Genomic DNA, 24,716 nt, shown 5'->3' with positions numbered 1-24,716 from the left:
CTTGGAAGAGATGGCAGTCCTGCCTCTCAGCTGATTACTCACTGTTCGGTTGCTGGAACACTGTTTTGGGATCCTCCAGCAAGGAGCAGCTGTCCAGAGGACACAGAGAATATTTCCTTGAATTCTCCTTCCTCTGGAGAATATTTTGTGGCTCTAAGGACCTGCCTGAGCCACCAAACAAACACTGCGTTGTCAGTCTTAACCTCAGAATTTGGTAGGACTGGAAACTCCACCATTTTTCCTCCACCGGAAGTCCAATGTGATGTTATTTGTAAACAGCTGGGAGACTTATGGTAGTATATAAACATCATAAATAAATATCCTATTATTCCAAACACTCCAAATGGAAAAAAATAAGACTACATATTATTCCAATATGTAGATTTATCATTATAAATAAGAGTCAAAATTATATCTCCTTAGACCTTAGACCAGTCACTATTTTATAACCCAACCTATTTCACAGAGTTATTGTGGGGAAACAATTGGAAGAAGGAGTGAACCTTGCTTTTCCAAGACAAAGGATGGGATAGACACTGAATGAATGAATGATAGAAAACAGTAGAGCTTACTTCAGATTAAATGTATATAGCACCAGACAACAATTTACATAACATGCAGTTTCAGATCTTAGTCTTTCTGATACTACCTTCAATGTTCCTGAATTGTTCAGCTCTGTTGTACTGAAAAGCTGATTTTTAAAAAAAATTGTAATGTTATCATGTGTGTGTGTGTGTACACATATTGTTATTTTAAACAGCTTTTATAAATTGTTAAGAAAAAATGGCAAATTGTTACTTTAAGCTGCTTTGTAATTTTGCACTAGGATTATTAAATAAAATGAATATATACACATATATACTGACGCTTGCTATATAATTCAGGTTAATGTTTGCTTCTTCCATTTTATGTTTCTTCCCTGATTAATTGACACAGTTCCAGACTCTGCACCTATCTTGAAAACTTACAAAAACCTTTCATCTACCTCAGTGATGTTATCTTGGGATCCTCCATATAGGCCAAATGGCATTATAAGAAGCTATGACTTAAAGCTGCAAGGGCCAGAAAAAAATGTTTCTTTCACTACCTCCAATAATTCAATTATTTTAGAAGAACTTTTGCCATTTACCCTATATAGCTTTTTTGCATCTGCCAGAACTGCAAAAGGACCTGGTCCATATGCTACACTTATGTTCTCCACAGATGAATCAGGTGAGTAATTTGTAAGATTGCAGAATAATCAATGAAACCAATGTTTGTAAGACTTCAAGATGATACCTTGGTCATGGTATTAGTATCTTATTCATCATTAATTGAACTAGACTTATTTGGAATAACTGGAATCTGAAGCTTGGTACTATGCATGGCTGTTATGAAATCATCCAGCAGGTAATAATGCCATCAGAAATATTTACATCCTTTTTTTCTGATAAGTTAAGGGGACATATGCGAAATGCTATATTTACCCTGGAATCTTTAGGCTGAGAGATGGTGGTCCAGTAAGATAAGTAGGGATTTTCACCTTGATTTTTCTGCACTTTTATTCTCTTTAACTACAATATCACTTCAGAGCAATTTTGCAGATCAGCTGCAACACAGTGTGAAAAATTTGCTGTCAGCAAGAAACAGCCTTATCTAGATGTTTCCTAGCTTTCAGCTAATGTTTTTAAATTGAGCTACCATGAAGTCATGAAGAGTTGGAAGCAACTGAAGGAATAAACAACAACAAACCTACATTAAATTTTTCCATCCATTCATGTGGGATCTTCTGTAGATTCTTCCTGAAAAGTTTACTATATCATAAATTGGAAAAGAGAGAAATTGTTTTTAGAAAATGAAAATGAGCAAGACCCTGAGATTACACAAACCATGGGACTGTTACACTGAAAGTCTCTGTGCAAGGGTTTATTGGTTTGTCCTTAAGAGAATTAGTCTAGAGAAAGCAGCACAGGGACTGGATTCATGCAGCTATACTTTGCTAATGCAATTGCAACTATTCCCATAGTTACATTAGCTTCTTGAGCTACTGTTTTGATGCCATTTTGCAGTTCGGTTTTACTATCTATTATTAGGATATTCCCAGGAACATTTCTAAAACAGACAAATAAAAAGCCTAGTTTGTAGTGTTATGGCTTCTATACTCATTTGCTTAAAAATCATGTAAGAAAATATCATTGGATAATATGATAGTGAACAGTGAGAATTTCCTATAATGCTAAACATTGCTAAACATAAATAGTTATTTCTATTCCTATAGTATTATTAATATTTCCTATGCTTCTGAAAAATATACAATATCCTACTTTTTATATAGATATATTTAATAGAGAAGGGATTCATACATATTTCCAGTTCTTCCCCTAGGCAAGATATTATGGATCAAGCTACATACTGTAGCTTCTCTTTTAATATTCCTACAAATACTTGTCTGCATTTACAGTATATTTTGCTGGCATTATACTTTGGTAATAATAATTACTTTTCAGGAAATTCTGAACAATCTTTGGAGTCAATAATGATCAGATTGAGTAAATAACAGAAAGTAAGGAAAATCGAGAGATGCTATTTGTTAGGTGGCTTGCTGATCCAGAGAATAGAGTGTCAACCTATTCTATATAGGACTATTGTTCCCTTAAAAGACAGGACTTTATAGATTGGGAGTACTTAATATGAGTGCTTTATATAGATAATATGCTCAGATGTTGACTGTGGCTTTTCTTTGGCTATGGTCTGCATATATTAGTTATATTCTATAACATATGCTAAGTGTGGATTGCCCATGACAGCTTCAGCTTTTGTACAGCTTTATTGTAAAAATCTGGCTTTGGAGAAAATGTTGGGATTATGTGATCCCTTTATTATATCAGTTACATTGGTTGCCATCACAAGTCTGAATACAATACAAGGATATGCTGGTCATTTCTTTGAAGCTAAAATGACTTGATAGGCTATCTGTAGGAATATCTACTCTGAAATCTGTTCCTCCTTTAAGATCAGAGGCAACTCTCTTGCATATATTAGCTAATTGTTGGGGAATGTTCTGCCCAAAGAGGTTAGGTTGTCTTTCTATCTGTAGAAATTACATTCTTTTTCTAATGTTGCATGGCATATTTAGTATGATTGCCAGGATGGATTTTTTTGATTTTTTTAATGTTAATTTTAGTTGGGTAATTGCATTTAACGATGGATTATAGTTGTGTATATGTTTTTGTATTTTGTTGGAGAAAGCAGGTCATAATTTTTCTGTTGTCTTGAATATAATCTTGTGTGACCTTCCAGTCAGATAGGTGTGTCATAACAATTATTTTTTTTTAAAGCTATGTTTAAAAATTACTTTGATTTTATGGTTTAGCTAAGTGATTTTCTTTTCTGTAGAACTACTTTTCTTTAGCAATAACGTGTATTAAATCTTACAATTCCTCATTACTGTTTAGACATTGTCAGGATAGTATCCACTGTTGAGGAAGAAGAGGAGCTAACACCTTTGCAGAAACAAGACTTGCAGGAGGCTGAGGAATCTGGAGAGACAGAGACAAATGTTTCTAGAGCATAAACAGTTGGAGATGAAGACTTGCTAGAATCTGGCCCCATCCTGTTCTTCAAGAACAAAGGCTGTTAAGTTCAAGGGTTTAGGATGCAATGAGTGATTGAAAATAAGTGCTGGCAGAGGCAGGATTGCCTCATCTAATTAATCAGAAACCCTAAGGGAAACATCCAGTTTGGCAGATATAAGCCAACTCTTAGTGTTGCTTGTAACTGCCATTCTTATCTCTGTTTCTGAATTGGGTACTGGATCCCTGTACTTTTCTATGACCACATCATTTAATATGTCTCTTGGATTTAAATAGTGCCATAATAATCCTGAGAGAGCGAGTCTGGTGTACTGGTTAAGGTACCAGGCTAGAAACCAGGAGGCCATGAGTTCTAGTCCCACCTTAGGCACAAAGCCAGCTGAGTGACCTTGGGCTAGTCATTATTTCTCAGCCCTAGGAATCAGGCAATGGCAAAACACTTCTGAAATCTTGCCAAGAAAACTGCAGGGACTTGTCCAGGCAGTCACCAGGAGTCAACACGGACTTGAAGGCAGCCCCCCCCCCCAAATCCTGAGGACTTTCACTGTGAATAGCTAAAGATATGCATCTATAAGCAATCATTGCTTTGCTTTCTGCCACTTATCTAGAGATACATGGGCTATTTCACTCCTTGCTAGAAAACAGGACAGATTGTAAACCACTCTTCTAGTTTATGGCCAGCACTAACATGGAAAAATGAAGGCAACAGAATGAGCTGCCTCAAGGCTATGTTTCCTTATCAGGTGCTGACATGGCACTAATAGAAAGCCAGCTTCTGTACATACGATTCCATACCATGAAGTACCTTCCTGGCCTAAAGCTTCTTATATGTTTAAGGAAAGACTGAAGATTTCCATTCAGAACAGGCAAACATATTTTTCTTCACTGAATAAAAAAGCTACTGCTCCAACAAATCTCTGTTTTGCATAGTATCCCTTGAAAATATAGGAGCATGCACAGGAGGAATAGCAACTGTGGTTTATCACCCATTAACTAAGTTATAGAAATGTAAGTTTGATGATTCCATCATGAGTCCATCACTAGAGGCATCTCATCTCAGTCATGGGCAACTAAATGGACAACATAGAGGCAGTTTTTTTCCTAGCAACCTCCACAGTGCATGAAGAATGAGCAATATTTTCTGGATTTGCTTTGGTCTTATATAATGTCCTAGTGAATTAGAAATGCTTTACAGGCCTTCCGCCTTCTGAAACATGCTTTTATCTCTCAACTTATTGCCTATCATTTAGATTTTGCCAAAGCCTTAGTGGTAGAGACCAATGCCTGACGTAGTTGGCAGGACAGAACTGCATGCTATTCCCCTCAATCTACCATTCCCATAAACTCAATGCCTTTTGAGAAGGAATTATGCAATCTCAGAGAAAGAAATCTTGCAATCAAGTCAGCCTGGAGTGTTATCCAGCTGGTTCAGTCTTGTTCTTGCAAATCTGTTCTTAAATTGTCCTGCAGTATGTTTGATAACAGCAGAACAAGGTAAACCAACTTATTTCCTTGGTATCTTATTTGAGTCTCCATTAAAGGAAGGGATGCAGGGCCAATCAGGGGGCTACTCTGAATTATTGGGACTCTGAGGATAAAAGGAGCCTCCTGTCCTAGGTGGACTTCTTTCTTTGACCATCTTGTCCTCCTGGTTCAGGAGGGGAAAGCTGTGGTTTCTTCTTGCAAGCACATCTCCCTGAAACCTTTGTATGGCATGGGAGGGAGCTCTCCAACTAGACCAAGGAAATCCAGAGGACCATTGGGCTTTTTTTTATGGTTTTAGCTGTAGCTGTGAGCTAACTAACCAAACCTACAGTATACTGAACTGCAGTGGCTGCAATGACAGCTACGTAATTCTATATCCCAACTGGAAGAGGGTAGGTTGTGGAAGACCCGTCAACAATATTGGCAAGGAATAGTTGAGAGTTTATGCTTTCGTTTTAAGGTATGGAAGGTGAGTATTTACATTTAGATGCACTTCTGATGTGCCTGGAAAGCTTCCTTGCATGTGTCATGTAGTTAGAAGTTTTCTAGCAGGGGGCCTAACAGAAACTTCTGTTGGGGCAAATCTGGTGCTCAGATTTTCAGAATGGAAATCAAAATAATGCAAGTGGGGAATGCCTTTGAATTGCATCTTTGGCACTTCAGAAGCAGCAGCTAGCAATTGGAATCAGTTATAATTGTCAGGATAGCTCAACTTTTCTCTATCTGGGCCTCTAGATATATTTGACTAGAATATCCAATGCTCCCAGTCACTGTGGCTGTAATTTCTGCCTAGCAGGATCCATTATGGTTCTACTAATATGATTAATCATCAGAACCAGTTGTCTAATTTAAATAATACTCCTTTTGAGATGTGGCATCATCTGCTATAAGAGGAACATCATCCCCAGTCAGATGGGTAGATGAAATAAATCAGCACAATTCTTAAGCAGTATCTTTGCTTCTATGTCAACTTCCATCAGGGCAGTTGGGTAGGCTAGCAGCCCCTTGTGGAATTTACATATAATAATTTGGTGCATACCTCCACTCTGCCAACTCCACATCACCCCCATTTTTCCCATTGGTGCTGTCCCAAACTTCTGTTCTGGAATTAAAAGCCCCATGCAAGGTCCTCTGGAAGCAACAGATGCAGAACAAGGATGCCCATGACTATGTTGTTATTGCTATCAGTTGGATACAAAGTCTGGCTGTCCACTCAGTGCATGCTAATGGGGGAGCTGTACCCAAAGCTTACTGCCAGGATATCAGTCATTTCCCTATCATCATTTAGATTAACCCTTTTACCTTTGCCTCCTGAACATTCATCCCATTTTTCACTAATCTATACTAATACTAGATATACCACCAAATCATTTGGGTCCCAACCTTAACCCATCCTATCCATTCTGGTGGGTGATGAAGAGAAATTAGAAGTTGTTGAAGATCTGTACTTCCTGCTACCCCAGGGTTGCTTAAGGTATTCCTGGACTTGAAATAATATAGCTAACTCAAGGAAGACACATTATATGTGCATGGACCTCAGCTGCTCTGTCATTTTCATGCATATTGTCTGTAGAAACTAGATCCTGCTTATATTTTCATGCATATTGTCTGTAGAAACTAGATCCTGTTTATATACCTAGCCTGGCAGAAATAAGCAAACTCATTCCCATTGTTCTTTGCAACTGCTCTCCTTGATTCTGTACCCTATACTTTTATTTTGTGAATTTCATAGAATGGAACCATGGACTATCCTATGACTTCCTTATCTTATCTACCCATTTACTCAGCCACTGCCATAGAAAATTTGAAGAACCCAGCTACAAACAAGTATGAATTTGTACGCTGCCATTCTGTTTCAGTTTCTCTGTATTTGCTAGGTGCTACTCATCTAGGGACTGCTAGCTTGCTGCCAAGGAATATATAGCTGCCCTGGCTATAAAACAGAGGAACAAGATAGATATTTAGACCTCTGAAAAATGTAGTTTTTTGTATAATTTGAAATAACGATTTTAGAGTATTTATGGAGCACAATATGTCAAAAAATTTTTAATGTATAATAAGTGTTGGTTTTTGTGTGTGTAAAGTACTATCATATTGCCTTAATCTGAATGGTGTTTCTTTCACAGTCCCATTGGCACCTCCAGAGAATCTGACAGTTATCAATTACACATACAACTCTGCATGGTTGAAATGGGATTCAAGTCCTAGGCCAAATGGTGTTATTAGAAGATATGTTTTGAACATTTTTGAAGACAAAAGTCAAACTACTTTTTACCAGGTATAATTAACATAATTAATATTATATTTAAACAATAAAATTATTAACATATATTAAAAAACCATCAATGCTGTGGGGATGATAATCAGAAGGGAATTTGTGTGGACAGGGAAAAATCAAAGACCATTTTGCTTTTTGGATGAAGCAACTCTGAAATAGGTAGAACAGGAAAGACACTACAATAGTTGAATCCGTTTAGATGTTTTACAGAGATGAACTTAAGCTATTTTTGATCAGGAACATTTTTCTTGACATAAAATATGAATAAGGGAAATAAAACTTAGGAATCAAAAGAAGTGTACCATATATACTCATGGATAAGCCAAGAATTTTAGGTGCCAAAATACACCCCAAAAATTGTGATTGGCTTATCCATGGATGGGCTTATCCATGAGTATATACAGTAATACTTTTTAAAAGTACCAATATATCCCATATATACTCATGGATAAGCCCATCAATGGATAAGCTGACCCTCAAATTTTTAACCAGAATACCTTGAAAAATGAGCCACTCACAGATAAGCAAATTGTGAAAATTAAAACATATGAAAATTTTGAGGGTCAGCTTATCCATGGCACATTTTTCATGGTATTTTGGTTAAATATTCAAGGGTTGGCTTAGGCACTGATGGGCTTCTACGTACTATAAGTATATATAGTAATCTACTTTAACTGCCCTATTTCAGATCATCAAACAAAGTTAGGCCCTAAAACACTAGATTTTGTTGGCAGGGAGAATTTATGTTCAAAAACTGCTATCCCTAAACCATCAAAAGATTCACACCTATAAATCCTAAAATATATCATATTGTTTGGGCATCTCAGATATGAATACACATGTTAAGTTTACAAGAGGCAATCATTGGATTGCACTGCCCATTCTATGATGTAGTCCCACAAGGAAAGGCAAAGTTATTATTGGGTAATAATCTATTTCAGGACAGGTTTTAAAGGAATTTGATAAGAAACTAAAGCAAATTACATTCTAAGCCCATATCTAATTAATCAAAAGCAAACAGTGCCCTTTTGGACTCCACAGAGCAAATAGGCAACCTTTATATGTAAAAAAATGGTTGGATACATATTTCAGAAATGGTAGCACATAAAAATCATTAGGTGAATATATAATTTCCCTACACACTTGGCTTCTGACTTGTGAGAAATCATTTGCTTTCAGTAATTTTCAAAGAAAGTGCAATATGAAACTGCTAAATTAGAATTATGGGGAAAATGCAATGTTGTCAATTTGTGTCTGAATATGGACAATGGCTTCCTGTCCCACTACAGTTGTTAATTATTCTTATTATACAAGATGATGGGGTTATCACCAGTTACTGAAGCTGTGAATAGTCTCCTTTTCTTTTTTTCTTTTCTATATAATTTTATTAAAAGTTTTAAAAAGGACGATACAAAGTAATATAAAGTAAGAAAGAAAAAAACAAAACAAAACAAAACAAAAAGAAATCAAAGAGAAAGCTAAAAGTGCAAGAGTGAAAAAGGAAAAGGAAAAGGAAAATAGAAAAGAAAAAAGTACAAAGAAGTAGCTTCTGATCTTCTTTACAGCAATTATAAGTACAATTATAAATTTACCTCTTTCTCTGAGGTTACAACATGTGTCTCTTCTTTCTATAATCTATCCTGTCTAATCATCAAAACCATAAATCATAAGTTCATTTTTTTTTGTTTTCTGCAAAACATCCATAAGGGATTTCCAATCAGCAATAAAAGTAGATATTGTCTTTTCTCCAATCAGAGAAGTCAATCTGACCACCTTGGCAAGTTCCATCATCTTCACCAATCATTCTTCGTCTTGTATTTATTCTATATGCCTTATCATTTTCTCCCTCTGTATCCTCGTCACCCCAGTCCAAAATATTTGTTAAAGCTTTAGTAACCTTTTCTGTAATATTTTCACCAGAATCCTCTAGAATTGCTCTAAATCTCAAACAAAATTGCTACTGTCTCAGTTCCAGTAGTGCCAAATTATCTAATTCCCTTTCCAGCTCTCTGTCCATAACTTCTAACTTACTCTCCAGACTTTCCACTTTGTCATTAATTTGTTTTACATCTCTAGACACTCGTTTTTACTGAGCTTCCCATCTTCTTGACTTCTTCTTTCATCTCCTCTTTCGTCTTTACAAGTCTTTGATCCGTTCTTTTTTCAAAAACTGTCAATTTAGCATCCAGTGATTTAGGCAATTTGGTATCCAGTGATTTAGGCAATTTGGTATCCAGTGATTCAGCTAACTTATTACCCAATTCCTCAAACATTTTATGAAGTAAATCTGGTATAATTCCTCTCTCTTCAGGTTGCTCTAGAGATCCTCTGCTATTTTTGCCACTTTTCTGGTGGTTGCCATTGTAATATTGTAATATTGTAATCCAAAAGTGAAAGTGTCTCAATTGTAAGGGAAAGAGTTGCAAGCTTTCTCATTTTTCCTGTTTTGTCTTCTTGTGCCTCAAATACTTTTGTCTCAAATGGCACTCCATAGTCACAGTCTTGCTGATAGTACCTTTTAAACTTTCTTGCATCTACTTCTTGTTAAGCTTTTTGCCAGAAGTTTTTAAATCTTTAAAAATCCTTTTTTTCCCCCTTTTAGTCCAGAAAGAATGTTGACTTACCATGTGGAATTCTCTTATCCTGACACTCAGAAAATGTCTCTTTATCTCTAAATTAATTCCATCTGAAAGAATAAGGAAGTGAGGCTTGTCCTGTCTATATAGGCTGCATAATGGCTGCGAGTTTGGTTGAAATCCCTCAACTCCCAGCCACTCCACTCATAAGTCAACTGTAAAAAGCTCATTCCTGTAGTCTACTCATGAGAAGCAGCTGTCTCTATGCAAGTGCAAGTGGGCAATCTCATGATCGCTCCTTTATTCGAAAAGGCAGCACCAGCCAGAATTTGTCATCTGGCCAACAATCTCTGCCACAATGCCATCCCTGCTCTTTCAGGGACGTCAAGACCACCATAGATCCTCACCCAGAAGCCTGAGTAGTCTCCTTTTCATCATTGTTATTTGACTGCATATGAGTAACTTTTTTCCTCTAAATTCATATGAACATGTTATATGAGCCAAATATAACACTTCATACAAGTGATGAAATGGAGTCTAGTTTCTGAAGATTATGTATTTCTTAATAGATTGGTTACCCATTAATAGATGGATTACTATGTGATTGTTATATTTCTGAAGAAATTATTACAGTAATAAAACTTTATAGTAACTAACTATTTTCTCAATCTAAGAATGTTTCAGGATCGCACAGTGAAGCTAATATACTTGGACTAGAACCGTTCTTTGTTTATTCCATCTGTGTTTCTGCATTTACAAAAGTTGGAAATGGCAATCAATTTAGTAACCTTGTACGATTCACAACAATGGAATCAGGTGAGATTGTTTTAAATAAAGCATTTTAAGGTGTATTGGTTTTGCAGATGGAACATTTTACCTATTCCAAATTTAATCCAAATATATGAAATTCTCATCTATTACTCTTACTTAAAGATCAAAGATTTGTTCTAATTCCAGGATCTGGTTAATTATTATAAGCCCATCTGGGCAGTTATTAAGATTATTAATATTAGATCATCTCTGATCTTTTGCTCCCAAGTCCATTCATCCAAGTTCCATTCATCTTTCTAGTACATTTAGCTCAAGAAGCATGATATATTTATCCCCTGTACAGAGAAATTATGAAACCATGATTGCTAAAGTAGGGGCCCATCACAAATATATTTAATTCTATTGCTTTTTTCCTGCTGTGGCACAGTGCGAAGCCAACAATTTCCTTTGGTAGATCTACTAAAGTGGTATCATATGAAATGCTGAAATGCTTCTTGAGCTTGAATTTTTTTTGGTGATCATACTGAAGTTGCAACTGCCTTTCAGATTTATCGGAATGTAATCCATACTTTTCTTTGAAGCACCAGATATTGTCCAGAATATCCAGTGCACTGCAACCAGTTGGCAGTTAGTTCTACTCCGATGGGACCCTCCTTTGAAAACAAATGGAATCATTACACATTACATCATAACATTTGGAGAGAAGTCAACAATCTTATCATCTCATAATGAAACAGTGTGTATTTTGAGAAACTTGCTATCCAATACAACATACCAGTTTAAAATAAAAGCTGCAACAGCTGCTGGAGAAGGAAAAGAACAGTTATGCAATACCAGCACATTTCCAGAAACAGGTACCAGTTCCATACATGTCAAACTGTAATTAATAATTTCAGAAATTTAATTTCACAATGTCATTTCAAGTGATCAGAGATGAATGGAACAAAGCTGTACTATGAATATGAGTTAAACTTCTGTTGTGTTAATTTTGTAAAATGTATTAGAAGGGCAATACTTCCAAGTAAATGTGCTCAGGAATTCATACAAACAACTATAACAACAATAAAGTTTTTATTATTGGGTTAACATTCTCTTAGCTATGTGTTCACATGCATTTTTTTGTGTTGAGTAGCAGCCATTTGAAATTGGAGACTCATAATTAGGAATGGAAACAGTTTTAAAATTATTCTCAGCTTGCCTTCTGGTGGGAATGGCAGACTGAATGGCTGTGCCCACTGGTTCAGTGGGCAGAGCTAACAACATGGTAACTCTTTTTGGGCTCAGGCAGGTTTTCCTGAAGCCCAGAAACATTCTCCAGATCAAGGAGAATACCTGGAATCATCCCATCTATTCTCTGGATAGCTGCTTGCAGCCAAAAGTGTGCAAACAGCATTTTGCATTCGACTGGTAAGAGCCAGCTGGGAGGCAGGGACTTCATCACTTTCCAAGCCATGCTGTAGCCTTAAAGGGACACTAAGACTGGCCATTTCATTTCTAAATCACCAATTAATACATTTTTTTAAGTAGATGTACCCCAAGAGAGGCTTTTTCCAGTGAGGAGAAGCTGGTTCTTTTGGTGCTTAACGTTATTTTTTGGATTACTTTTTTAAAAAAAACTCTTTTAAGTTTTGGATTTTGTTTTCCTTCCAAAGGAAATTCCAAAGATTGAGAGTAAACAATTATCTTCATGTTATTATTTTTGTATTAAATTTGAAGATATTAGCATTTTCCTACACGTTGAATTGGCTGATTTGAACCTTCAGCTTTCTGTTTTCACTTTCCCTTGAAAACTGTCTGCTATCTCACTTTATGTAAACTCACTCCGGAACTCTTCTGTATCTTTGACTTTCACTGGTTAAGCTCCTAGGGCATTCATTTGAGGACAATAATGTTCACATTTTGGACAGAAAAGATAGGTGGTTAGAGAGAGGGGTTAAGGAATCCATTCACGCCAAAGTGGAAAATCCTTCCCTCAATAGAGGTGGAGACTTCAGCACAACTTGTCCCCCATTTTTCATGCTGCCCTTTCATTAGTGCCCAGGAAGTTTAAGACCACTTCACAAATTCACCAGGAAGGCCACTCTTAACAATCCAATTGGGGATGAGTGAGGGATTTAGGAGTAAGACATCCCAAAGACAATCCATACCTCCATGGCACAATTAACAAGCCATTCAGGTGTAGGGACAATGCAGCCACCCTGGAAGACATATATGGGGTCTCCTTACCAACCTTTGCCCAGACTGAAGAAGCTGCTTGGACAAGCAGCGAAATGGTTCAACCAAAAACACAGAAATCCAGTTGCCCTGACTCAACTTATAGACATAGGGTTAAAGGATGTTTATCTGGTTTGCTTTAAGGATTTGACTGATGTTATTCCCTTTTAAAGATATGAAATTACTGTTTTGAATTGTCTTTGTTTTCTGGGTTTTTTAAGATTGGGATTATTAAAATTGTTGTACTATTAAGTGTAATAGCAGACAATTTATGTGCTTTTTAATTTGATTCTTATTCTCAGCTTCTTATTTATGGTGGACAGTGTTAGTCACAGACACATAGCCAACACAGAGTCACTGCTGAGGCATTTATTTCTGATGCTAAGTGAAATCAAATTAGGTTCACCATCTCATTCCAAAATCTCTGAACAATAGCCTTCAATGGATATGATTGTTTATTGTTGGGTTCATTACAACTGGGTGTATAGTTGGGTGTAACTATACATGATCATCATAATAATCGTATATAATTCCATGATACAGTGGCATTCTCAATTGAATGTAATACGTTATATCACAGTCTACACGGTAGGATAATTTGCTTCAATTTATAGAAGAAAATATACAAAGTTGTGTGAATAAATGTTACCAGCTGGAAGAAACTGAATAGAACTGTAGCCTCTTCTGAATATACTGTATACTGCTTATTAGCTACAATATAAGAACTGGAAGAAATTGGATATGATGGTTGAATTTTTATTTTTACCTTTTAATATTTAGATCCTGCTGTTTCATATAAAACTGTCATGGCAGTTTATAAAAAAATACTGGAAAAAGTGAAAATACTAATAAAGCAAAACTAATATTTTGCATCTGATCCTATTATCATATTCTTAGCAAATGTAAGACAGCTATCCAATTTTCAAGGAAAAGTTTTTTGTTTTTGTTTTTTAAAGGCAATCAGTCAATATAAGGGACTGAAATTGTGAGAATTCAAGGTGCTTCTGAATTCTAGAGGCCTGTTCTTTCCTAGACACCAAGTTCTGATCTAAACATAAGCTGCATACATCAAAGGTTTCTAGGGTACATTGGTATGAATGTCCCCTGGAACCATTTATATGTCTTTACAGGAAAATGTTCTGTATTATGATAGCACCCAGATGGGCTAGATGGTGCCACTTGAAAAACTAATGTGCAAAATGTAAATGTATTAGAAAATGTATTAGAACACAAGTAGCATTTTCTTTCTATTACAACCTCTTTACCAATATTTTTTCAAAGAATCATTCTCAATTATGAAATTTTTTACCTCTGTGTATTCTCAGTGTGCATTAGTATACTGCATGCCCTGGGAAGTAAGCAACAGTATGTTGACTTCAAGTGTACTGTAGTCTCTAAATTAGAAATCGTAGCTTGCATAGAATAGTGCTTGGAGAAACTTGGCTTTAGTTACATTTGTGACATACTTGCTATGATAAAATATGTCAAGACTGTCCTTACCATTTTTAGGGAATGCTGCATGTGACGCTAGTGGTAGATACTGTAGTCTGCACCATCTCTGTCTTATTAAAAAGCCATAATTAGCAAATTGACCCATTTGGGGATAACCGTGGCATCTGAAATTATTGACTTAAGAGGGTTAAATGGTACAGAACCCAAATGATTTGCAATAAGTATAAAATATATTTTATAATGTAACAAGGAGTATGGATCTGAAAATAAATATACCAAGGGCCAAGGTGTGTTTAACAGGGAAACCTGAGTGAATGTACCTCTGTAGAATGTTAACCAAAGATGGGGAAATGAGTGGAGAAATACTGGTAGAAGGGTCTGTAGTAAGTAGTGTGTGGTCTGTTGTAACAATAAATGTTTGTCAAAAGAAATGAAAGTGGCTATGCATAAGTGTGTGCTTCTGTCTACTTTGTTATATGGAAATACGAGTTAAGGAAAAAGATAAGAGTAAGTTGAATGCAGTGGTTGTGACTTACTTAAGAAGCATTTGTGTAAAGCAAGAGATAGGATCAAGAATGAACTCCGGATTAACAAGAGTAATAATAATGCTGAGTTGGTTTTGTCATTTTGTGAGAATGAATGAGGATCAAATCAAAGTACAATATATGAAAGAAGACTGAATGGATTGAGAGGCAGGGAAAAAGAAAATTGTAGTTGGGTGAGGCTGATGAGATTCTCAAAAAGAGAGATTAGTTTAAACCACAAAAGGCGATGTATAAAGTGATGAATAGCTGACATAGTAGACGCAACAATAATTTACAGAGAGGTTTAGTAAATGGTGGAATAAATTAGATTTAGCTATATTTCCTTTAGTTTTTCTTATGTCAGGCCTGAATTTCTTCGGCTTACTATTTCTTATTCTTTTTTCTGTGCTTTTTGTGATTTGCATTAAGTTGCTTAAACTGAAAAAGAATAAGGTACAAAGGGAGAATACTGAAATAAATCTATGGGTCCTGTTATAGATAGATGAAAATATTTGTTTTAACAGGTGGTTCATATGCATTCAATAGTTTAAGAATAATTAATGTAATGTATCATGGTAGCTGAGTCATATTTACAAGTATAGGATTTCATTACTATCACTTTATTTTAGAAAACCAAATGGGTATCTGTTTCCTTTTGCTAATGTAAGTTCAACTCTGGATCTGTAATCTAATAGTAACATTTTTTTATAAAGGAAACAATGAGGGATGCTGGAAGTAGTCCTTGAGATAAAGATACTGAGGACTGCCAAATAGCCAAAAGAATGGAATTTATTTAAGAATTCAATTCATTTAAGGGCACATAATTAAGCTAAAAAATAATTTGCAGTTCTTTTCAGGTTATTTTCCCCTTTAATAGTTTTGTGTATTCTTTTTCTTTGTGTATTTAGAGATGAGTTAAATATTCAAGTCATTTTTAAAATAGTGTAATAGCTCAGATGTAAATGCAAATCTTTACTTTAGCATATATGTGCAGATCCAGCAGAAGAAAAAGTTCCTAATACACAGAGGAATATGGGAGTAGATATGCTTCCTCATTGGAACTAATGAGAAAAGCTCTTGAATTTCAAATAAATCTTCATGCACATTATAGTCCCTGTATCCATAATAAATCTTTTGACTGAGCTGTATATATTTATTCCTTCATTTGTGAACTGGATACATTTTTCAAATGTTTGTGCCAAAGTTTTCGATTTTAAAGCGGTATCTAAATAATTCTATGAAGCAAGAATAGCAAAAGATGATGTAGCCAAACTAACAATAACTGTCCTAATATTCCTTCTTCAGACTGAAGTCTGAACCAGATTGCAATAACAATGAATATATATTTCCTAATTGCTGAAGGCAACATTAATATGAATGGTTTATCCTAAAACTCTAAAGATATACAGCATTTCTATAGAGTACATAGACTTTGTAAAGTATACTTCTTTTCCTAGTTCTCTTCATTTCCTATGTTATGCCTATTACTGTGGGAAGAATCCATGCTTTATTCCAGCGTATGTCTTTCAGACTTGCAGACTGAAAAAGAGTGTATATGTAAATGCATTTGAATAAATAATATGAAGTGTATCTTAGCTTTAATGCACAATACAATAAAGTGTCATCTTTTTTTCCACGTAATATAGTTATATTATGGTTATTATTTTTATTATTATTTTTAGCTCCAAGTGCTCCAAGAGATACAATATTTTCAAATGTACAGTCAACAAGTGTGACCTTGAGATGGAGAATGCCAGTTACTATTTTTGGCTACTTTCAAAACTACAAGATTACTGCACAGTTACAATCCATCCATTGCAATAGCTGGGAATCTTCTGAATGTATTGAATATGAGAAAGAGCAATACTCATACCTTGCTGATAATGTTACAGAAGAAACAGTGTATGATCTGAAAAAATGTAGATGGTATCGATTTAGAGTTTCTGCTAGTACAAATGCTGGTTATGGCAACTCTACTCCTTGGATTGTCACACAAACCCTTCCTGGCTGTAAGTAAGACTACCATAACTCCTAATTTTATACAGAACTCAAGTTTATAAAACTCATGAGAAATAACACTAGGAACAATTAATTATAAAATTACTACCATATGTATCTCCAAGAGTATTCTCTTGTTCAGTTTAAATATATATGTGTCTCTCTTTCTCTGTGTGCGTATGTGTGTATATGTGTGAAATTATATAGATATAATTTCATATAACATATAATTGAAATATATACTGCATTAGGGGTTGAATGTACAACATATCTGGTCATGAAATTGGAGACTCTGAGAACAATTAAATAGCTTTGCATTTAGCCATTCATTTCCATACCTACTTCTTTTTCTGTATTTTCCACAAAATAAGTATATAATAGAGACCCACATTCAAAATGTAAACAGAACACATAGTTTGGATTAATATTTTCTTCATATACTGTTGGCTATATGTAAGGTAAGCTTTTTAAGACATAACATTCAAAATAACAACATTAAAACATCCTATTTGCTTACATAAGTTTGGCATAACTGGAAGATTTAATCTTTTAAAATAGATGTACCATTTCTAATGCTGCAAAGAAAGTATAGGAAAACATATTGGTGGTTGCAGTTCTGAGAAAGATTTTTCACTGGTACAATTGAGCAGCTGCTTGAAGTGGTAATTATCAGAAAACAGCTGCTGAATTTAGTAACTTTTCAGATTATAAAAATTGTTTAAAACGAAGGAGAGCAAAAATATGTTCTCATTTTCCCTCCATAGAAGACTAATATTAACTTAAGTTCAACTATCTTCTTTTGTCTTTTTCATTGAAATGTTAGTTATAAAACTCATAAACCGTCAAGTCAGTATTTCCTCCAATAATTTACTGTTATTAACAGTTTTGTTGGAGCATTTTGTGTGAAACACAATGGCATGAAATGGTTAAGGTATGGAAGTGTGTGCATATCCCTAGATTATTAGACTATGAACAGGAAGACCAAGGTTCATGTCTTTCAGCAAAACCAACCTCACAGAGCTGCTGACAAGGGAAAAAGAATTGAATGACATGTATATCACCTCCAGCTCCATTTACTCATTTAAATCTAACAAATGAGTAAATAAGTAAGAGGAAGATATCTTTAACATACACAAACACTAGAATGTTTTCTCTTTACAAGCTCACACTAAATTTGTGAATATAGGATATTGCAAAGAATAATTGGTGGACATCCTTTGATTGGCCAAATTATATTTTGAGTTCGTTGTGTAATAATGAAACAAGGAAATCAGCTCATGCATCATTCAGCCATGATAATTTGCATATTCATGATTCTGAGTTTGTTATATTTTAAAACTTTAATCAATGTGTTTATATATTGATAACTGTAAGAATAGCAATCTTAACTTTTTGTATTGCATATTCTTCATGCTACTTCTGCTTCCACAATTTAGATAGAGTACTCAGCCTTCTGTTTTACAGATTGTTCTCTTAGGAGCTGTCTTTCTGTCTCATAAAATAGGTCAATGGGACTGTTATTGCATTGATGATAAATTATACAACTCTGCTTTACAATGAGATATTTTCTAAAGTATCTAACTGAATTAAACCATATGCCTCTGTCACAATAAAAGAATTATTCACAAATGTAGTTTTTTATATAGAAGTGAAAAAAACCCATATACCCAAAATTTCCTCTTTTTAACACATGTGAAGGAGGTAGACGTTCTATCTTCCTTTGCAGATGGATATTCAAAGTACTGAGACCCAGGGACATGGAACTGAAAAATAGAAATTCACTAAGAAAATCATTTCCTGGTATGCAGCTTCAGTATATGCAGAATTTTTGTTTCACTGTATTTTGGATCACTGAACTCTATCCAGTCCTTGAAAAGTCAGTAATACTAGAAACAATGGCAACCCCTCCTGATTTCCATTGAGCCTACACTGAACTTAATTTTCTTGAATGGTTTTGTTCCTGCTTTTCAACATGAAAATCATTAGCTTAATGCAGAGGACTATGTAATGAATCAATCTGGGAGGAAGAATTCAATTTGCTGTTCCTGGTTTCATACCAATTTTCTGTGTGCATCCAAATCTGCACATTGGGTCTAGGCATGTAGAAATTGGTTCCTGTGTTATGCAGACTATAGAGTGGATGTACTGTAGCTTTTTAAATACATTATTGGCATGTTTGGAAGTTAGGATGCAGATACTGGGCAGGGCCTCATTAGAAATTCCTGATCTCCTTCCATCCCCACCTTCATCTGCACAAGAGCTACCCCTATCATTAAATGCTTCACATGTATAAGTAGGAATGTCAGAGCACTGTTTCTAGCTATGCTCACTGATAAGTAAAGTTAAAGGCTATACTCAATTTAATATATTTCTTGATTTGATATAATCAATAAACATAGTAGTATAAGGATAATGATGTGCAAAACACAACAACAAAGAATTGCACCAGTGGGGCAAGGCCCAGATACCAATCTGATTCCTACTGTATCTGCTCTTTCCGGGTTATATATCAAAATTGTCTTCCAGAATGTTGGAAGACAGAGCAAGAATATTGGTATAAACAATAGAGCTCCAGTGGAAGTTTGCTGTAAGAAAGTGTCTTGCCCCAACTTATCCTTTTTTTAACCATCAGATTTCCAAGGAATCTGGAGGAAGCAATATGTGTTTTTAATATACCCACAGTTCTTTAGTGGCTGTGCAATAATGGAAGAGAAATTAGCTTTTCATTCTGTTGCAATTGCTTCTAGAAAATATTTCAGACCAGAGGACATTTATTGAAATAATAAATTTAAATATTTTTGTTTAAATATGCTTATCTTATCTAAAGGCTTCATATTGTAAAAAATCAGGTATGAGTTTACATTTAAAAGAATACTTTCTAAACTACTCTTTTAAAACTATTTTGCTGGTATAGGCCCTGTTAAAATGAATAGAACTTGAATCAAAATATGCTTTTGAGCATCAGAAGATCAGCCTGTAAAATGATAAGCTACCCAAATGTACCATCCAGCTAACAGACTTAACTGCTGCCTTTGCATCAGGACACAGATGGATGGGAAAAAATGACCCTGACCTCCGTAAGACCAACATTCCTGTGGAAGCATAGAAGCATGATAATCAGGAAATGATGGGTATTAGTTACAGAAAATGCATTATTGTGAAAACCAGGAAAAAAGTGCTCATGAGAGGAAGTGATTGGATTATATGAGAATGAGTGAATAAGACTGGGTCATTCCTACTGAGTAAATTGCTGTGATTTATAAGAGAAAGGCTATGGTGATATCTTACCCATTACTGGCTAGACTTGTTTCACAAACAGTCTTAAATCAATATGTGACACTTGCCATTGGCACAGAGTTTGTTTATGCAAGATGTTTGTTATAAAGCTTCTGGACTGAAGCTAATAGATTTCTAATTTCCAGTCATATTTTAGTTATACCAATTTATCTGAAGTATAATTCTCCTTTTGGGTTGAACATTCTTCAACTATGACAAAAGCCAGTGAAGAGATATATTGGCAATTTAGACAAAGAATTTGAAAGGCATTGACATCCTGATCCTAAATACATTTATATGGAAGTGTCTAGATATTCACCCTTTTGAGTTTTTTGCAGCTGTGGTTTTCAGTCAGGATGTGTGGCTTCCCAGACAGCTTGAGGTGGTCGCATATACAGTATGCTGACTGCCACTTTCAGAATTATCCCATTCTTTGATACTTACTTGCAATCTCTCAAAAATAAGAGGGGTTACCGAGGGCTGATTCAGTGCAAGGCAAAATTCTGTACAGAGGCCAGCTCAGCCTGTATCAGCATGGCTAACAGCAGAACTAAATAAAAAGGCTGTCAGAGCTTAAATGTTCATGTGAACAATCTCTAATTTCATTGGTATCAGAGGAATTTGCTTTCAAACAAATGCTTGGGACAGAAGCTGCATTGCAGAAAGGAATTTACTGTTTGCACAGCAAGCATCACATTCAGACATAGGAACAAAATTTCTGGCTCGAGAGTTGTACACAATCGTGTCTATGAATCATCTTTCTATTTTTGAAAATCCATTAAACATAATCTTTAATTTACCTTAAATAAATCAACTATTATTTCATTCCCCTCTCTTTCCTACACCAAGGTTATCAATAGACTTAAGGGCAATAATCCAACAGGAAAAAAAGAATACATGATCTGTTGTTTTTGTACAAAGAAAGTCAGAATTAGAGTTATCTCCCATCTTTCTTCCAGAAGCTTAAGGTAATGAATATAGCTCTGCCTCCATTCCCCCCACCCCACCCCCAGTGTCACCTTGGAGGCAAGTTTAATTGCAAGGCAGTGACTTCCCCAAAGTTCCCAAGTGAACTTCCATAGCTGAGGTTGGCTGTCTTGGTCCTAATACAGAATTTAACCCTACATACCCCCCTCTCCACAGCATTGATCATTGGAAGATAAATAGCAGAGTTTTCCCCCAGGGAGGTGCCCTTGCCATTGGAGACCTTGCGCAGTACAGTTTGGTAAAAACAATAACCAGTAAAGAAAACATTACTGTGTTGGGAAGAAAATTGTATTTTATATTGTAAATATGAATTTTCATTTCCAGTTATAAGCTGTTCTCTGAAGCAATTTGTGCTTAATAGTATTAATTAATGTTATTACATAATAATAATGCCTCTATTGTTCAGAATGAGAGTTTTTGTGAATAAAATACATATTTTGATGTACTTTTCTCCCTGTAGCTCCAGATGCTCCTCCAGCAAATGTAACTGTAGCAGCTACATCTCCTTACAGTATTAATATTAGTTGGAATGAGCCTGCCATAATTACTGGACCAACATTCTACCTCATTGACATTTCCTCAGTAAGTTATTTCAGGTCTTCTGTTGTTTGACTCTTATTGATACAGACTGATACCTTGTATAGAATTGATTGATGCATATTTTCTAAGGAGAAAAATTCAGAAGCAGAAGTTTACTTAGAATCAGGTATTAAACAATATTTTACTGAATGTTAGTATACAACAGGTGTGAGCAACCTGATGTTAGGTTTCCTTGCAGCTTCTGAACCTCCTTTTTGAGGCCTTCAGAATTCCCCTAGCAACACAGCAGAAAATCAGTAGTGGTATTTCTTGACATTTGGGAATAAACAGAAAATGTGCAGAAACTCACCAACTGCAGCCATTAGTCTCTCAAAAAATGTTAAAGGCAGTCCTTGGCCAGTCTTATGAACACAGGATATTGTTCACTGCAGCAAAGAAGGTGCAGCTGATATGCTACTGGCTGACAGTAATAACAATCTGATCAGCTGTATCAGAATTGGGCAACTGTTTATCTTTTTAGAACTATTTTCTCCCAGGGGTATCTGTAGGGAAGATCCCTAGTGGTCAGGGTTAAAACAAACAGTGGATTGTGCCACAATGAAAAAATAAGTGGTGATACCATTTGATTTCTAATGGCATTGTTTTTTATCTTTCTAATACACCTCCCTCTCCCTAACAGCCAAGTACAAGGAAGGGATGAAATATAGGTTGTCCTTGTTTAGCAGCCACAATTGGGACTGGCAACTCAGTTGTTAAGTGAAGCAGTTGCTAAGTGAAACCGCAACTGTGCTTATTATCTTACATCAGCTTTCATTTGCTTTACAGTCCTGTGAAGGTTGTAAATGTGAGGATTGATTGCAAAGTTACTTTTTCATCACTATTATAACTGCAAACAATTGGGACTACCTGTAGCTTATATCAAAACTCTAAACTCCACACATGGCACCGTGGCTTTGAAATCATACCAAGGACCACATGGAATCAGCCTGAAGATTCTAGGTTCTTAAGGTCTCAGATAATGTCACAATTCTAAGATATCCCTAAGTATAATTACTTATTAGTTCAGAAGACTAATTATTTTGTTTGAGGAAGTTACGAATTCTTCTAACACTTGATATGAAATTACCTACTTTCCATTTAAACTTCTGCGATTGTGGCTCAGATAGGGTCAATGTTCTAACCACTCTTTGTTTAGCTAGTCATTGAAACAAATATTATATGAAATATTAGATCAGGATTAACTAATCTGTTAATGAAAAACATATTTATTTACTTATTTGTGTTTTTTTTAAAATGGACAATATGAAGAAGGGATAGTTTCTTTTTAATGGAATTTGCTATGGCATGTATCAGTTTTTGTAATGCAGATATATTTGATGGTTTCAGCTATTGTAATATTTTTCTGAATTTTTATCATTGGTCATAGTAATTGGTTAACCTATAAAGTCAATGTTTGTATAGCAGTCTACTGAGTGAAATCCAATATATTATAAATAGACTTTCACTCACATAACAGGACTTTCTCCTCCTCTCCTCTCCCTTCAGTCCTCTACATACACGCAACCTTGAGCAATCCCCTAGCAATTATTTTTGTTGAGAGAATTTTTAGTTTTAACTAACTCAATTTCAGTTATCTGTTTTCTTTCTCTTTCTTTCTTTCTTTCTTTCTTTCTTTCTTTCTCATCAATATTTCTTGTTTTTCTTGTTTACTTAAGAATCAGGTATTTTCTTGTTTTTTCAGTGATGACTAACACTATATCATTTTTATTGCATTTTTCATCCCCCTTTAACACATATGATTTACTTCAACTCTTTTAAGGCCAGCCTCTGGCCACCCACTGTAGTTCTTTACTAAGCAAGGATTTAAAGCCCAATCTTCTGAATACATTTTATTCTCTGCATCATATTGTCCCTAGTTTATTCTTAAGTTAAATATGCACATGTTTGTGTGCATTGTGTATATACTAGGGGAAAAATGGATGATAATGAAATGACCTTAGCTAGTTGTCTGTGGGAAATGAACTACCACTTTTCAACAGTTGCCCATGGTAAGCACTCAGTGCAGAAACAAATGACTGGTCAGGGACAGAGCACAAACCACAATATTGTGAAAATCGAAGAGGTCTTGTTATATTCCCATATTGTTATAGTGAGCAATGATATATGAAAAAAATACTTTGTCCCTTGATGGTCATCCCAGGAAATCTATGTCTGTTTAGTACATCAGAGTCTTTACTTAAGGTTAACTGTCAGTGGGGATACTAAAACACATCTGTCAAATAAAGTATATGCTTAAACTATCTTAGTCTCTTAGCAGCTGCATCTACAGTAGATACGTCCCTGTGGGACTGCTACTGTAGAGATTCATTTTCTTGTTTTCTATTTCATAATAGAAAACAACACTGGAATATGACAAACATATGAAAAGGTTTTTGTGTTCACTTGTATGACATTTTGTGTTATATTCTACTGCTGCTTGGATTTTATCTATGCTTTTGGATGTTGCTATTTCAGCAAAACACACACACAAACACACACACACACAAATAGGTTGCCTAAGGTGAATATTTTGACTTTATGCATGTTAGCTAGATTCCAATACTAAGATAAGCAAAACCTTCTAGTTCAGATGTGGAACAACCAGGCTTGCTGAGTACATGTTCTAGTTTTAAATGTGCTACAAAATCCGTTCTCAGATGCCACATTGCAAAGCTATTATATGTATAAAGATCCTTTATGGACATCCTAAGTTTATCTGATTACATTAATAATTTAATATTTCAACTCTTACATTTCACAGAGCTATAGTTTAGGAATCACTCCAGCAATATTATCAATACTTTCATACAATTAACTAATTCTATATTTGGGTATAAAATGTATGTATGTATGTATGTATTTCTTTAATTGCTCGCATTTATAAGGCTGCCCATCTCACACAAAGCAACTCTGGGCAGAGTACAACAATGAGATAAAAACAGTGAATAAATAAAATATATCACATTTAAATAGAATTTCTACAAATATACTTAAATATCCAGTT

The 24,716-nt window shown here is 35.2% G+C and overlaps 1 protein-coding gene across 1 annotated transcript in view; it reads left to right on the top strand.

The window, feature by feature from the left end:
• The window catches only part of PTPRQ (protein tyrosine phosphatase receptor type Q), a 99,093-nt gene that overhangs the window by 37,889 nt on the left and 36,488 nt on the right, over positions 1-24,716 (top strand). Inside the window, exons 22-27 of the mRNA XM_063309335.1 lie at positions 937-1,212; positions 7,184-7,335; positions 10,586-10,727; positions 11,264-11,536; positions 16,555-16,881; positions 21,594-21,715. Of these exons, the coding sequence (XP_063165405.1) occupies positions 937-1,212; positions 7,184-7,335; positions 10,586-10,727; positions 11,264-11,536; positions 16,555-16,881; positions 21,594-21,715 (1,292 nt within the window). The remainder of the gene's footprint in view (positions 1-936; positions 1,213-7,183; positions 7,336-10,585; positions 10,728-11,263; positions 11,537-16,554; positions 16,882-21,593; positions 21,716-24,716) is intronic.

Source organism: Candoia aspera, chromosome 7 (genome assembly GCF_035149785.1).
Source record: "Candoia aspera isolate rCanAsp1 chromosome 7, rCanAsp1.hap2, whole genome shotgun sequence".
In the NCBI taxonomy this organism is placed as follows: domain Eukaryota; kingdom Metazoa; phylum Chordata; class Lepidosauria; order Squamata; family Boidae; genus Candoia; species Candoia aspera.
This window is presented reverse-complemented; position numbering and strand designations above follow the sequence as displayed.